At 37.9% G+C, this 18,406-nt stretch overlaps 1 protein-coding gene across 1 annotated transcript in view; it reads left to right on the top strand.

Annotated features, from left to right (window-relative positions):
- Positions 1-18,406, top strand: part of LOC108712806 (mucin-16) — a 65,085-nt gene that overhangs the window by 22,457 nt on the left and 24,222 nt on the right. Inside the window, exons 17-23 of the mRNA XM_041584363.1 lie at positions 1,081-1,242; positions 2,026-2,292; positions 2,383-2,766; positions 3,913-4,443; positions 5,392-12,651; positions 13,247-13,348; positions 14,091-18,008. Of these exons, the coding sequence (XP_041440297.1) occupies positions 1,081-1,242; positions 2,026-2,292; positions 2,383-2,766; positions 3,913-4,443; positions 5,392-12,651; positions 13,247-13,348; positions 14,091-18,008 (12,624 nt within the window). The remainder of the gene's footprint in view (positions 1-1,080; positions 1,243-2,025; positions 2,293-2,382; positions 2,767-3,912; positions 4,444-5,391; positions 12,652-13,246; positions 13,349-14,090; positions 18,009-18,406) is intronic.

The following is an 18,406-nucleotide window of genomic DNA, read 5'->3' as shown; positions in this document are numbered from 1 at the left end:
ATAGATAATATATAACAGTTTATTGGACAAATTGATAAGTGACAAAGTTATAGTTGGGGTTGATAAACAAGTCATTAAGAGATTTTATATCCAAGTGCAACTGATAATTGCTAAGTGGGTGTTGGTAATAAAAAAGAGACCAATCAGCCGAAAACAAGGTTCTTTCTCCTTCTCTCCTTTTTAATTTTAAATACTTCAATAATGACTTACTTCAATCATTCCATTAAATCTAATCTGAATGTAATATATTTTTTAAAAGGATATAGTGAAAAGTACTGCCTTTTCATACTGTACAGAAATGACCTCTAGCTATGTTTCTTAATCCTTCTCTTAAGAATCATAGTTCATTTATAAAACAGTTGATAAAGTAATCTTGTATGTGACATACAACGGATTGTTTGGGACACTTTCCAAAAATAACTGTAATAAAAAATAAACTATACTATTATAATAGTTATTAACATTATAGTATTTTCAACCCATTCATCAGCCTGTACTAATCATCATTCCATTACTATAGAAATAGTTCATAACTGATCCAGGCTGTTTTTATAAAGAATGGTTTAAAGGAACAGTAACACCAAAAAATGTAAGTGTTTTAAAGTAATGAAATATCATGTACTGTTGCCCTGCGCTGGTAAAACTGATCTGTTTGCTTCAGAAACACTACTATAGTTCATATACACAAGCTGCTGTGGAGCAATAGCGGAAATTGAAAAACGGCTATATGGCACAGGTTAACGAATGGATAACAGATAACACCATTAGACAGACAGAGCTTATCTTCTATCTGCTGTGTAACTTGAGCTTTTTCTCCTTTGAATGGCTGCCCCCATTGCTATACAGCAGCTTATTTATATAAACAATAGTAGTGTTTCTTAAGCAAACACACCAGTTTTACCAGTGCAGGGCAACACTGCATTATATTTTCATTACTTTAAAACACTTTTATTTTATGACGTTACTGTTCCTTTAAATAGACACAAATGTTTTAGGGAAAAAGGAGATGTCCAATTTGCTGTGTACTGCAAAATACACAAAATTATTTGAGATGAATATGATGTTTTATTTATGTAAAAGACTACACATTATTTTCGATCATTCACAATGACCTTTCCTTCTTACCTCTAATAACAACAGTGGCTGAAACAACATCTGTTACAAACTCCACAGTAGAAAGTCAAACACCGTTTGCTGCATTTTCAACCTCTGCAGGGACTACATCTGGGTTTACAACAGTGGGTAAGTTTTTGTTTCTATGAAACATCTTTTACTCATATAATAAATAATGCTGCATGCTTCTGTGGTTCACTGATCATTATGTAAGCACAAATAGAATTCAATGTGTTTTAAAATATAAAACATGAAGACATTTTGTCAATGAGTATCAGAGATATATGTTATTTTCTGCAGCCTTAAAAACAACAACATTTCTAGAAGACTTCATCAATTTAAATAAATATTAGATGGAATTGTTTTGTACATATAGGGTTGTCCATTAAATTTAATAGGTCCACAACATTCCTCTAGTGATCTGATAAGAGTTTTTTTTTTTTTTTAATTATTGGTTATTTAATAGATATTCCTCTGCAATGGAGTAATTAGTTACAGTAATGTTAGAATCTGTTAAATCACTTACAAATTTTCAAAGAAGAAAAAGTGAAATTGCAATTTAATAAGCAGTTCATTGGGGTTTCTTATATTCCTGGGCCACTGGTAGACCTTTCCACGTATTTCTATTTTGTGCCTCTAAAGTGCTTCTAATTCTACATATTAGTTGCAACAAAATTGCAAAAAAAGAATATGATAAACCAGACACTTTTACGTTTTCAATCAATTCAACACCTTTTGCAACTATTCTAATCAGAAAGAAACCATTCAAAATTAAATTTAAGTGAAGTGTATATTTTCTGTAATAATCTGCATGGAGTTTTACGATGACTGATAATAATACTGGAAGAAAGCCACAAGTAAATAAATACTTCCTTAAATATCTGCCTCCTGTAAATAACAACTGCATTTCAGAAACAACAGTTCCTTCCAGTACAACTTCAGAAACCACATTGCCCTCATCAACTGAAGTTACTCAAGCACCAACAACTACAGAAACTATAGTTCCATCAACAACTACAGAGTTTACAATATTAGAAACAACCGTTCCTTCCAGTACAACCTCAGAAACAACGTTACTCTCATCAACTGAAACTACTCCAGCACCAACAATTACTGAGACCATAGCTCCCTCAACAACCACAGAATCTACAGCTTCAGAAACAACAATAGTTCCTTCCAGTACAACTTCAGAAACAACATTACCCTCATCAACTGAAACTACTCCATTACCAACAACTACAGAGACCAGAATTCCCTCAACATCCACAGAGTCTACAACGTCAGAAACAGCAACAGTTACTTCCAGTACAACTTCAGAAATAACGGTACCCTTAACAACTGAAACTACCCAGGCATCAACAACTGAAACCACAGTTTCCTCAACAACCACAGAGTCTACAACATCAGAAACAACAGTTACTTCAAGTAAAACTTCAGAAACATTAGCTTCAACATCTCAAAATATCCCAGCTCCAACCACTACAGAAACCACAATTCCATCAACAACCACAGAGTCTACACCAGAAACAGCAACAGTTCCTTCCAGTACAACTTCAGAAATAACGGTACCCTTAACAACCCAGTCATCAACTAGTGAAACCACACAAGTTTTAACCACAGAATCTACAACTTTAGAAATAACAGTTGCTTCCAGTACAACCTTAGAAACAACAGTGTCCTCAACAACTGAAACTACTCCAGCATCAACTACAGAGACCACAGTTTACTCAACAACCACAGAATCTACAACTTCTGAAACAACATATCCTTCAAGCACAACTTCAGAAACAACATTACCCTCATCAAATGAAACTACTGCAGCACCAACAACTACAGAGACCACAGTTCCCTCAACAACCACAGAGTCTACAACATCAGAAACAATAGTTCCTTTAAGTACATCTTCAGAAACATTATCTTCAACAACTCAAAATACCCCAGCTCCAACAACTACAGAGACCATAACTCCCTCAATAACCACAGAATCTACAACTTCCGAAACAACAATAGTTCCTTCCAGTACAACTTCAGAAACAACATTACTCTCATCAACTGAAACTACTCCAGCACCAACAATTACTGAGACCATAGCTCCCTCAACAACCACAGAATCTACAACTTCAGAAATAGTAATAGTTCCTTCCAGTACAACTTCAGAAACATTACCCTCATCAACTGAAACTACTCTATTACCAACAACTACAGAGACCACAATTCCCTCAACAACCACAGAGTCTACAACATCAGAAACAGCAACAGTTACTTTCAGTACAACTTCAGAAATAACGGTACCCTTAACAACTGAAACTACCCAGGCATCAACAACTGAAACCACAGTTTCCTCAACAACCACAGAGTCTACAACATCAGAAACAACAGTTACTTCAAGTAAAACTTCAGAAACATTAGCTTCAACATCTCAAAATATCCCAGCTCCAACCACTACAGAGACCACAATTCCATCAACAACCACAGAGTCTACACCAGAAACAGCAACAGTTCCTTCCAGTACAACTTCAGAAATAACGGTACCCTTAACAACCCAGTCATCAACTAGTGAAACCACACAAGTTTTAACCACAGAATCTACAACTTTAGAAATAACAGTTGCTTCCAGTACAACCTTAGAAACAACAGTATCCTCAACAACTGAAACTACTCCTGCATCAACTACAGAGACCACAGTTTACTCAACAACCACAGAATCTACAACTTCTGAAACAACATATCCTTCAAGCACAACTTCAGAAACAACTTTACCCTCATCAACTGAAACTACTCCATTACCAACAACTACAGAGACCACAATTCCCTCAACAACCATAGAGTCTACAACGTCAGAAACAGCAACAGTTACTTCCAGTACAACTTCAAAAATAATGGTACCCTTAACAACTGAAACTACCCAGGCATCAACAACTGAAACCACAGTTTCTTCAACAACCACAGAGTCTGCAACATCAGAAACAACAGTTACTTCAAGTAAAACTTCAGAAACATTAGCTTCAACATCTCAAAATATCCCAGCTCCAACCACTACAGAGACCACAATTCCATCACCAACCACAGAGTCTACACCAGAAACAGCAACAGTTCTTTCCAGTACAACTTCAGAAATAACAGTACCCTTAACAACCCAGTCATCAACTAGTGAAACCACACAAGTTTTAACCACAGAATCTACAACTTTAGAAATAACAGTTGCTTCCAGTGCAACCTTAGAAACAACAGTGTCCTCAACAACTGAAGCTACTCCAGCATCAACTACAGAGACCACAGTTCCCTCAACAACCACAGAGTCTACAACATCAGAAACAATAGTTCCTTCAAGTACATCTTCACAAACATTAGCTTCAACAACTCAAAATACCCCAGCTCCAACAACTACAGAGACCATAGCTCCCTCAATAACCACAGAATCTACAACTTCCGAAACAACAACAGTTCCTTCCAGTACAACTTCAGAAACAACATTACTCTCATCAACTGAAACTACTCCAGCACCAACAATTACTGAGACCATAGCTCCCTCAACAACCACAGAATCTACAACTTCAGATACAACAATAGTTCCTTCCAGTACAACTTCAGAAACAACATTACCCTCATCAACTGAAACTACTCCATTAACAACAACTACAGAGACCACAATTCCCTCAACAACCACAGAGTCTACAACATCAGAAACAGCAACAGTTACTTTCAGTACAACTTCAGAAATAACGGTACCCTTAACAACTGAAACTACCCAGGCATCAACAACTGAAACCACAGTTTCCTCAACAACCACAGAGTCTACAACATCAGAACCAACAGTTACTTCAAGTAAAACTTCAGAAACATTAGCTTCAACATCTCAAAATATCCCAGCTCCAACCACTACAGAGACCACAATTCCATCAACAACCACAGAGTCTACACCAGAAACAGCAACAGTTCCTTCCAGTACAACTTCAGAAATAACGGTACCCTTAACAACCCAGTCATCAACTAGTGAAACCACACAAGTTTTAACCACAGAATCTACAACTTTAGAAATAAAAGTTGCTTCCAGTACAACCTTAGAAACAACAGTGTCCTCAACAACTGAAACTACTCCAGCATCAACTACAGAGACCACAGTTTACTCAATAACCACAGAATCTACAACTTCTGAAACAACATATCCTTCAAGCACAACTTCAGAATCAACATTACCCTCATCAACTGAAACAACTCCAGCACCAACAACTACAGAGACCATAGCTCCCTCAACAACCACAGAATCTATAACTTTAGAATCAACAACAGTTCCTTCCAGTACAACTTCAGAAAAAACATTGCCCTCATCAACTGAAACTACACCAGCACCAACAACTACAGAGACCATAGCTCCCTCAACAATGACAGAATCTGCAACCTCAGAAACAACAGTTCCTTCGAGTACAACTGTAGAAACATTAACTTCATCAACTGAAACTACTCCAGTAACAACAACTATAGAGATTATAGCTCCGTCAACAACCACAGAGTCTACAACCTCAGAAACAACAGTTTCTTTGAGTACAACTGCAGAAACAACATTTCCCTCATCAACTGAAACTACTCCAGTACCAACAACTACAGAGACCATAGCTCCCTCAATAACCACAGAATCTACAACTTCAGAAACAACAACAGTTCCTTCCAGTACAACTGCAGAAACAACATTACCCTCATCAACTGAAACTACTCCATTACCAACAACTACAGAGACCACAGGTCCCTCAACATCTACAGAGTCTACAACGTCAGAAACAGCAACAGTTCCTTCCAGTACAACTTCAGAAACAACATTACTCTCATCAACTGAAACTACTCCAGCACCAACAATTACTGAGACCATAGCTCCCTCAACAACCACAGAATCTACAAATACAGAAACAACAATAGTTCCTTCCAGTACAACTTCAGAAACAACATTACCCTCATCAACTGAAACTATTCCATTACCAACAACTACAGAGACCACAATTCCCTCAACAACCACAGAGTCTACAACATCAGAAACAGCAACAGTTACTTTCAGTACAACTTCAGAAATAACGGTACCCAAAACAACTGAATTTACACTGGCATCAACAACTGAAACCACAGTTTACTCAACAACCACAGAGTCTACAACATCAGAAACAACAGTTACTTCAAGTAAAACTTCAGAAACATTAGCTTCAACATCTCAAAATATCCCAGCTCCAACCACTACAGAGACCACAATTCCATCAACAACTACAGAGTCTACACCAGAAACAGCAACAGTTCTTTCCAGTACAACTTCAGAAATAACGGTACCCTTAACAACCCAGTCATCAACTAGTGAAACCACACAAGTTTTAACCACAGAATCTACAACTTTAGAAATAACAGTTGCTTCCAGTACAACCTTAGAAACAACAGTGTCCTCAACAACTGAAATTACCCCAGCATCAACTACAGTGAGCACAGTTTATTCAACAACCACAGAATCTACAACTTCTGAAACAACAGTTCCTTCAAGTACAACTTCAGAAACAACATTACCCTCATCAAATGAAACTACTGCAGCACCAACAACTACAGAGACCACAGTTCCCTCAACAAACACAGAGTTTACAACATCAGAAACAATAGTTCCTTCAAGTACATCTTCAGAAACATTAGCTTCAACAACTCAAAATACCCCAGCTCCAACAATTACAGAGACCATAGCTCCCTCAATAACCACAGAATCTATAACTTCCAAAACAACAACAGTTCCTTCCAGTACAACTTCAGAAACAACATTACCCTCATCAACTGAAACTACGCCAGCACCAACAGCTACAGAGAACACAGCTCCCTCAACAACCACAGAATCTACAACTTCGGAAACAACAACAGTTCTTTACAGTACAACTTCAGAAACAACATTGCCCTCATCAACTAAAAGTACTCCATTACCAACAACTACAGAGACCATAATTTCCTCATCAATTACAGAGGCTACAACATCAGAAACAGCAACAGTTCCTTCCAGTACAATTTTAGAAACAACGGTACCCTTAACAACTGAAATTACCCAGGCATCAACAACTCAAACCACACAAATTTTAACCACAGAATCTACAACTTTAGAAGTAACAGCTGTTTCTAGTACTACCTTAGAAACAACAGTGCCCTCAACAACGGAAACTACCCCAGCACTAACTACAGAGACCACAGTTTTCTCAACAACCACAGAGTCTACAACATCAGAAACAACAATTACTTCAAGTACAACTTCAGAAACATTAGCTTCAACAACTCAAAATACCCCAGCTCCAACAACTACAGAGACCATAGCTCCCTCAACAACCACAGAATCTACAACTTCCAAAACAACAACAGTTCCTTCCAGTACAACTTCAGAAAAAGCATTACCCTCATCAACTAAAACTACCCAGCCAACTTTAGAAACATCAATAGGTCCTTCCAGTACAACTTCAGAAATAATGGTACCCTTAACAACTGAAATTACCCAGGAATCATCAACTGAAACCACACAAGTTTTAACCACAGAATCTACAACTTTAGAATTAACAGTTGCTTCAAGCACAACTTCAGAAACAACATTACCCTCATCAAGTGAAACTACTCCAGCACCAACAACTACAGAGAACACAGTTCCCTCAACAACCACAGAGTCTACAACATCAGAAACAACAGTTCCTTCAAGTACAACTTCAGAAACATTAGCTTCAACAACTGAAAATACCCCAGCTCCAACACCAACAGCGATCATAGCTCCCTCAACAAGCACAGAATCTACAACTTCCGAAACAACAACTGTTCCTTCCAGTACAACTTCAGAAACAACATTACCCTCATCAACTGAAACTACTCCAGCACCACCAACTACAGAGACCATAGCTCCCTCAACAGCCACAGAATCTATAACTTCAGAAACAACAACAGTTCCTTCCAGTACAACTTCAGAAAAAACATTACCCTCATCAACTGAAACTACCCAGCCATCAACAACTACAGAGACCACAGTTTCCTCAACAACCACAGAGTCTACAACATCAGAAACAATAGTTCCTTCAAGTACAACTTCAGAAACATTAGCTTCAACAACTGAAATTACCCCAGCTCCAACAACTACAGAGACCATAGCTCCCTCAACAACCACACAATTCACAACTTTAGAAACAACAATAGTTCCTTCTAGTACAACTTCAGAAACAACATTACCTTCATCAACTGAAACTACTCTATTACCAACAATGACCGAAACCACAGTTCCCTCAACAACCACAGAGTCAACAACTTTAGAAACATCAATAGTTCCTTCCAGTACAACTTCAGAAATAATGGTACCCTTAACAACTGAAACTACCCAGGAATCAACAACTGAAACCACACAAGTTTTAACCACAGAATCTACAACTTTAGATTTAACAGTTGCTTCCAGTACAACCTTAGAAACAACTGTGCCCTCAACAACTGAAACTACTCCAGCACCAACTACAGAGACCACAGTTGCCTCAACAACCACAGAATCTACAACTTTTGAAACAACAGTTGCTTCAAGCACAACTTCAGAAACAACATTACCCTCATCAAGTGAGACTACTCCAGCACCAACAACTACAGAGAACACAGTTCCCTCAACAACCACAGAGTCTACAACATCAGAAACAACAGTTCCTTCAAGTACAACTTCAGAAACATTAGCTTCAACAACTGAAAATACCCCAGCACCAACAACTACAGAGATCTTAGCTCCCTCAACAACCACAGAATCTACAACTTCCGAAACAACAACAGTTCCTTCCAGTACAACTTCAGAAATAACATTACCCTCATCAACTGAAACTACTCCAGCACCAACAACTACAGAGACCATAGCTCCCTCAACAGCCACAGAAACTATAACTTCAGAAACAACAACAGTTCCTTACAGTACAACTTTGGAAACAACATTACCCTTGTCAACTGAAACTACTCCATTACCAACAACTACAGAGACCCCAATTCCCTCAACAACCACAGAATCTACAACCTCAGAAACAGCAACAGTTCCATCCAGTACAATTTCAGAAATAACGGTACTCTTAACAACTGAAATTACCCAGGCATCAACAACTCATACCAAACAAGTTTTAACCACAGAATCTACAACTTTAGAAGTAACAGCTGTTTCTAGTACTACCTTAGAAACAACAGTGCCCTCAACAACGGAAACTACCCCAGCACTAACTACAGAGACCATAGTTTTCTCAACAACCACAGAGTCTATAACATCAGAAACAACAGTTACTTCAAGTACAACTTCAGAAACATTAGCTTCAACAACTCAAAATACCCCAGCTCCAACAACTACAGAGACCACAGCTCCCTCAACAACCACAGAATCTATAACTTCCGAAACAACAACAGTTCCTTCAAGTACAACTTCAGAAACAACATTACCCTCATCATCTGAAACTACTCCAGCCCCAACAACTACAGAGATCATAGCTCCCTCAACGACCACAGAATCTATAACTTCAGAAACAATAACAGTTCCTTCCAGTACAACTTCAGAAACATTACCCTCATCAACTGAAACTACTCCATTACCAACAATGGCAGAGACTACAGTTTCCTCAACGACCACAGAGTCTACAAAATCAGAAACAACAGTTCCTTCAAGTACAACTTCAGAAACATTAGCTTCAACAACTGAAAATATACCAGCTCCAACAACTACAGAGACCATAGCTCCCTCAACAACCACAAAATCTACAACTTTACAAACAACAATAGTTCCTTCCAGTACAACTTCACAAACAACATTAGCGTCATCAATTGAAATTACTCCATTACCAACAATAACCGAAACCACAGTTCCCTCAACAACCACAGAGTCAACAACTTTAGAAACAACAATAGTTCCTTCCAGTACAATTTCAGAAATAACGGTACCCTTGACAACTGAAACTACCCAGGCATCAACAACTGAAACCACACAAGTTTTAACCACCGAATCTACAACTTTAGAATTAACAGTTGCTTCCAGTACAACCTTAGAAACAACAGTGCCCTCAACAACTGAAACTACTCCAGCACCAACTACAGAGACCACAGTTGCCTCAACATCCACAGAACCTACATCTTTTGAAACAACAGTTCCTTCAAGCACAACTTCAACAACTGAAACTACCCCATCACCAACAACAGAGACCACAACATCAGAAACAACAGTTACTTCAAGTACAACTTCAGAAACATTAGATTCAACAACTCAAAATACCCCTGCTCCAACAACTACAGAGACAATAGCTCCCTCAACAACCACAGAATCTACAAATTCTGAAACAACAACAGTTCCTTCAAGTACAACTTCAGAAAAAACATTACCGTCATCAACTGAAACTACTCCAGCGCCAACAACTACAGAGACCATAGCTCCCTCAACAACCACAGAATCTATAACTTCAGAAACAACAACAGTTCCTTCCAGTACAACTTCAGAAACATTACCCTCATCAACTGAAACTACTCCATTACCAATAATGACAGAGACCACAGTTCCCTCAACAACCACAGAGTCTACAACATCAGAAACAGCAACAGTTCCTTCCAGTACAACTTTAGATATAATGGAACCCGTAACAACTAAAACCACTCAGGCCTCAACCATTGAAACCATACAAGTTTTAACCACAGAATCTACACCTTTAGAAATAACAGTTGCTTCCAGTACAACCTTAGAAACAACAGTGCCCTCAACAACTGAAACTACTCCAGCACCAGCTACAGAGACCACAGTTTCCTCAACAACCACAGAATCTACAACTTCCGAAACAACAACAGTTCATTCAAGCACAACTTCGGAAACATTTCCCTCATCAACTGAAAGTACTCCAGCACCAACAACGACAGAGACCACAGTTCCCTCAACAACCACAGAGTCTACAACATCAGAAACCACAACAGTTCCTTCCAGTACAAGTTCAGAGACTACGGTACCCTTAAAACCTGAAACTACCCAGGCATCAATATCTGAAACCACACAAGTTTTAACCACAGATTCTACAACTTTAGAAATAACAGTTGTTTCCAATACAACCTTAGAAACAACAACGCCCTCAACAACTGAAACTACCCCTGCACCAACTACAGAGACCACAATTTCCTCTACAACCATAGAGTCTACAACATCAGAAACAACAGTTCCTTCAAGTACAACTTCAGAAATATTAGCTTCAGCAACTGAAAATACCTCAGCTCCAACAACTACAGAGATCATAGCTCCCTCAACAACCACAGAATCTACAACTTCTGAAACAACAATAATTCCTTCCAGTACAACTTCAGAAACAACACTACCCTTATCAACTGAAACTACTCCATTACCAACAACCACAGAGACCACAATTCCATCAACAACCACAGAGTCTACATCAGAAACAGTAACAGTTCCTTCCAGTACAACTTCAGAAATAACGGTACCCTTAACAACTGAAAGTACCCAGTCATCAACTAGTGAATCCACACAAGTTTTAACCACAGCATCTACAACTTTAGAAATAACAGTTGCTTCCAGTACAACCTTAGAAACAACAGTGCCCTCAACAATTAAAACTACTCCCACACCAACTACAGAGACCTCAGTTTTCTCAACAACCACAGAGTCTATAACATCAGAAACAACAGTTCCTTCAAGTACAACTTTAGAAACATTAGCATCAACAACTGAAAATACACCAGCTCCAACAACTGTAGAGACCATAGCTCCCACAACAAACACAGAATCTACAACTTCCAAAACATCAACAACAGTTCCTTCCAGTACAACTTCAGAAACAACACTGCCCTCATCAACTGAAACTACTCCAGCACAAACAACTACAGAGACCATAGCTCCCTCAACAACCACAGAATCTACAACTTCAGAAACAACTGTTCCTTTAAGTACAACTTTAGAAAAAACATTACACTTAACAAATGAAACTACCCAGGCATCAACAACTGAGACCACAGAGTTTTTAACCACAGAATTTACTACATCAGAAACAACAGTTGTTTTCAGTACAATTTCAGCAATAACAGTACCCTCAACAACTGAAAGTACCCCATCACAAACAACTATAGAGACCCCAGTTCCCGCAACATCCAAAGAGTCTACAACATCAGAAAAAATAATAGTTCCTTCCAGTGCAACTTCAAAAACAACATTACTATCAACTACTGAAACTACAGCAGCACAAACATCTACAGAGACCACTGCTCCCTCAACAATCACAGAGACAACAACATTAGAAACAGCAACAGTTCCTTCCAGTACAACTTCTGAAACAATAGTGCTAACAACAACTACACAGACATCAAGAACTACAGGGATCACTGTTCTTTCAACAACTGAAACTACTGCAGCCTCAACAAACACAGCATCTACAACAATTGTACCTGCAACTTCAGAAATGACAGTACCCTCAACTATTGAAACTACCCAGGCATCAACGTCTACAGAGACCACACAGGCCTCAACAGCCTCAGAATCAACAACATCAGAAAGAACAACTGTTCCTTCAAGTAATTTCAGTACTAGCTTTAAACTGATCTATCTGACAGACTTGAAATGGCATATTTTTTAGAAAGTGCTTGCCTATAAATAGTACAACTGACCAAGTGTTTTGCTCATACATAGTATTTTTATTGCAATTACATAAACATATAATAGAAAATATGAACATTTTAAACTATACACCATATTGATTCTAAATGGAAGGAGTCCCTGCTCAAAAGAGCTTAGAATCTCAAATGATAAGGAGTATGAAGCAGAAGGTGTGTGTGTGTTTGCTCATCATCATCTGTTCCTTCCCTAATGTGTAGCCTAACAATAAACAACTACAACATAAATTCTTCAATAATGACTTACTTCAAACATTCCTTCAAATATAATCTGAATTTAATATCATATTTAAAAGGATTTAGTGGTCATTCTAAAACTACATTTTTATACTGTTCAGAAATGACCTCTAGCTATGTCCAATTTGCTGTCTACTGCAAAATACATAAAATTATTTAACATAGTCAATCCTATAAACTGAACAAATATGATGTTTTATTTTAGCATTCTTTTAGATCATTCACAATGACCTTTCCTTCTTACCTCTAATACTAACAGAGACTGAAACAACATCGGTTACAAACCCAACAGTAGAAACTCAAACATCGTTTCTTGCATTTTCAACCTCTGCGGGGACTACATCTGGGTTTACAACAGCGGGTAAGTTTTTGTTTCTATGAAACATTTTTTACTTATATATGAAAGAAAGCTTCCTGCTTCTATGGCTCACTGATCACTATGTAAACACACATAGAATTAAATGTGTTTTAAAATATAAAACATAAACACATTTTGTCAATAAGTATCACAGATATATGTCATTTTCTGCAGCCTTAAAAACAACTACATTCCTAGAAGACTTCATCAATTTAAATAAATATTAGATGGAATTGTTTTGTAAACATAGGGTTGTCCATTAAATGTAATAGGTCCACAACATTCCTAGTGATCTCATAAGAGCTTTTTAAAAACTATTGGTTGTTTAATATATATTCCTCTGCAGTGGAGTAACTAATTACAGTAATGTTAGAAACTGTTAAAGCACTTACAAACTTTCATAAAAGATAACAATTGTGTAAATTTTTTGTGAAATTGCAATTTAATAAGCAGTTCATTTGGGTTTCTTTTTTTCCTGGACCACAAGTAGACTGTTCCACTTATATCTATTTTGTGCCTCTATAGTGCTGCTAATTGTACATATCAGTTAGTATTTTTAAAGCACCAAAAATTGCAAATAAGAGTATGAAAAACCAGACACCTATACCTTTTCAATAAACTTTGCAACTATTTTAATCAGAAAGAAACCATTCAAAATTCAATTCAAATGAAGTGTATATTTTCTGTAAAAATCAGTATGGAGTTTAACATGACTGATTAATAATACTGGAAGAAAGCCACAAGTAAATAATACAATACTTTTTTAAAAATCTGCTCCCTGTAAATAAAAACTGCATTTCAGAAAGAACAACAGTTCCTTCCAGTGCAACTTCAGAAACAATATTATCATCAAATACTGAATCTACCCTAAAACTAACAACTACAGAGACCACAGTTCCCTCAACAACCACAGAATCTACAACATCAGAAACAGCAACAGCTCTTTCCAGTACAACTTTCGAAACAACATTATCCTTAACAACTGAAACTACCCAGGCACTTACAACTATAGAGAACACAGTTCCCTTGACAACCACAGAATCTACAACTTCAGAAATAACAATAGTTTTTTCCAGTTCAACTTCAGAAACAACAGTACCCTCAACAACTGAAAGTACCCCAACACAAACAACTATAGAGACCACAGTTCCATCAACAACCACAGAGTCTACATCAGAAACAACAATAGTTCCTTCCAGTACAACTTTAGAAACAACAATACCCTCAACTACTGAAACTACCCCAGCACTAACAACTACAGAGACCACAGTTCCCACAACAACTGAAAACATAAACATTTTAACCACAGAACCTACAACTTCAGAAACAGCTACAGTTCCTTCTAGCACAACTTTAGAAACAACAGTACCTACAATAGCTGAAACTACCCAGGCATCAACAACTGAGATTCCACAGGACTTAACCACGGAGTCAACAACATCAGAACCAATAACAGCTACTTCCAGTACAAATTCAGAAATAACATTACCATCAAATACAGAGACCACAGTTCCCTCAACAACTACAGAGTCTACAGGTTCAAAAACAACAACAGTTCCTTTTAGTACAACTTCAGAAACAACATTACTTTCAACTACTGAAACTACCCCAGCACTAACAACTACAGAGATGACAGTTCTTTCAACAACTACAGAGCTTACAACATCGGAAACAGCAACAGTTCCTTCCAGTACATCTTCAGAAACAACGTTACCCATAACAACTGAAAATACCCAGGCACTTACAACTATAGAAAGCACAGTTTCCTCGATGACGGAATATACAACTTCAGAAACGACTGTTCCTTTAAGTATAGAAACAACAATACCCTTAACAACTGAAACTACCCAGGCATCAACTGAGGCTACAAAGGTTTTAACCATAGAATCTACAACTTCAGAAACATTAGCTGCTTCCAGTACAACCTTAGAAACAACAATACCCTCATCAACTGAAACTACCCCAGCACTAACTACACAGACCACAGTTCCCTCAACAACCACAAAGTCCACTACATCCGAAACAACAATAGTTCCTTCCAATACCACTTCAGAAACAACACTAACCTCAACTACCCCGGCACTAATAACTACAGAGACCACAGTTCCCTCAACAACCACAGAGTTTACATCAGAATCAGCAACAGTTCCTTCCAGTAAAACTTCAGAAATAACAGTACCCTTAACAACTGAAACTACCCAGACATCAACAACTGAAATCACACAAGTTTTAACCACAGCATCTACAACTTCAGAAACAACAACAGTTCCTTCCAGTACAACTTCAGAAACAACAGAACCCCTAACAACTGAAACTTCAGCAACTACAGAGAGCACAGTTCCCTCCACCATTGAGACCACACAGGAAACAACCACAGAGTCTACAACATTAGTAACTATTCTGTTCATTACAATGACAGAAACAATATTACTTTCATCAACTGAAACTAGTCCAGTGCCAACAACTACAGAGACCACAGTTCCCTTGACAACCACAGAGTCACCAACATCAGAAACAACAACAGTTCCCTCCAGTACAACTTCAAAAACTACATTACCCTTAACAACTGAAACTACACAGACACTTACAACTATAGAGAGCACACTTCCCTTGACATCAACAGAATCTACAACTTCAGAAACAACTGTTCCTTTAAGTACAACTTTAGAAACAACAATACCCTTAACAACTGAAACTATCCAGGCATCAACAACTGAGACTACAGAGTTCTTAACCACAGAATCTACGACATCAGAAAAAACAGTTGTTTTCAGTACAATTTCAGAAACAACAGTACTCTCAACAACTGAAAGTACCCCATCACAAACAACTATAGAGACCACAGTTCCCTTAACAACCATAGAGTCTGCAACAAAAACAACAATAGTTCCTACCAGTACAACTTCAGAAATAAAAATACCCACAATTACTGAAACTACCCCACCACTAACAACTACAGAGACCATGGTTCCCTCAACAACCACAGAGTCTACAACAATAGAAACAGCAACAGTTCCCTCCAGTACAACTTCAGAAATAATGGTACCTACAACAGCTGAAACTACCCAGGCATCAACAACTGAGGTTACACAGGTCTTAACCACAGAGTCAACAACATCAGAACCAAAAACAGTTACTTCCAGTACAAATTCACAAATAACTTTACCCTCAACTACAGAGACCACAGTTCCCTCAACAACCACAGACTTTACAACTTCAGAAACAACAACAGTTCCTTTTAGTACAACTTCAGAAACAATATTAGCAGCAACTACTGAAACTACCTCAGCACTAACAACTACAGAGACGACAATTCTCTCAACAACCACAGAGTCTACAATGTCAGAAACGGCAACAGTTCCTTCCAGTACAACTTCAGATAAAATGTTACCCATAACAACTGAAACTACTCAGGTACTTACAACTGTAGAAAGCACTGTTTCCTCGACAACAGAATCTACAACTACAGAAACAACTGTTCCTTTAAGTACAACTTTAGAAACAACAATACTATTAACAACTGAAACTACCAAGGCATCAACAATTGAGACCACACAGGTTATAACAACAGACTCTATAATATCAGAAACAATAGTTACTTCCAATATAACTATAGATACATTACCCTTATCAACTGAAACTACCCTATCACAACCAACTACAGAGACCATAGTTCCCTCAACAATCACAGAATCTACAGCTTCCGAAACAACAACAGTTCCTTCTACTACTACTTCAGTAACAACTATGCCCCCAACAATTGAAAGTACCCCAGCACAAACCACAGTTTCCTCAACAACCACAGAATCTACAACTACAGAAACAACAGTACCACCATCAACTGAAACAATCACAGCAGCAACAACTACAATGGTTCCTACTGAGACCATAGCTCCCTCAACAACCACAGAATCTACAACTTCAGAAACAACAATAGTTCCTTTCAGTACAACTTCAGAAACATTACCCTCATCAACTGAAACTACTCCATTACCAACAACTACAGAGACCACAATTCCCTCAACAACCACAGAGTCTACAACATCAGAAACAGCAACAGTTACTTTCAGTACAACTTCAGAAATAATGGTACCCTTAACAACTGAAACTACCCAGGCATCAACAACTGAAACCACAGTTTTCTCAACAACCACAGAGTCTACAACATCAGAAACAACAGTTACTTCAAGTAAAACTTCAGAAACATTAGCTTCAACATCTCAAAATATCCCAACTCCAACCACTACAGAGACCACAATTCCATCAACAACCACAGAGTCTACACCAGAAACAGCAACAGTTCCTTCCAGTACAACTTCAGAAATAACGGCACCATTAACAACCCAGTCATCAACTAGTGAAACCACACAAGTTTTAACCACAGAATCTACAACTTTAGAAATAACAGTTGCTTCCAGTACAACCTTAGAAACAACAGTGTCCTCAACAACTGAAACTGTTCCAGCATCAACTACAGAGACCACAGTTTACTCAACAACCACAGAATCTACAACTTCTGAAACAACATATCCTTCAAGCACAACTTCAGAAACAACATTACCCTCATACCCTGAAACAACTCCAGCACCAACAACTACAGAGACCATAGCTCCCTCAACAACCACAGAATCTATAACTTTAGAATCAACAACAGTTCCTTCCAGTACAACTTCAGAAACAACATTGCCCTCATCAACTGAAACTACACCAGCACCAACAACTACAGAGACCATAGCTCCCTCAACAATGACAGAATCTGCAACCTCAGAAACAACAGTTCCTTCGAGTACAACTGTAGAAACATTAACTTCATCAACTGAAACTACTCCAGTAACAACAACTACAGAGATTATAGCTCTGTCAACAACCACAGAGTCTACTACCTCAGAAACAACAGTTTCTTTGAGTACAACTGCAGAAACAACATTTCCCTCATCAACTGAAACTACTCTAGTACCAACAACTACAGAGACCATAGCTCCCTCAATAACCACAGAATCTACAACTTCAGAAACAACAACAGTTCCTTCCAGTACAACTGTAGAAACAACATTACACTCA

Source organism: Xenopus laevis, chromosome 1L, assembly GCF_017654675.1.
Source record: "Xenopus laevis strain J_2021 chromosome 1L, Xenopus_laevis_v10.1, whole genome shotgun sequence".
NCBI lineage: Eukaryota > Metazoa > Chordata > Amphibia > Anura > Pipidae > Xenopus > Xenopus laevis.
This window is presented reverse-complemented; position numbering and strand designations above follow the sequence as displayed.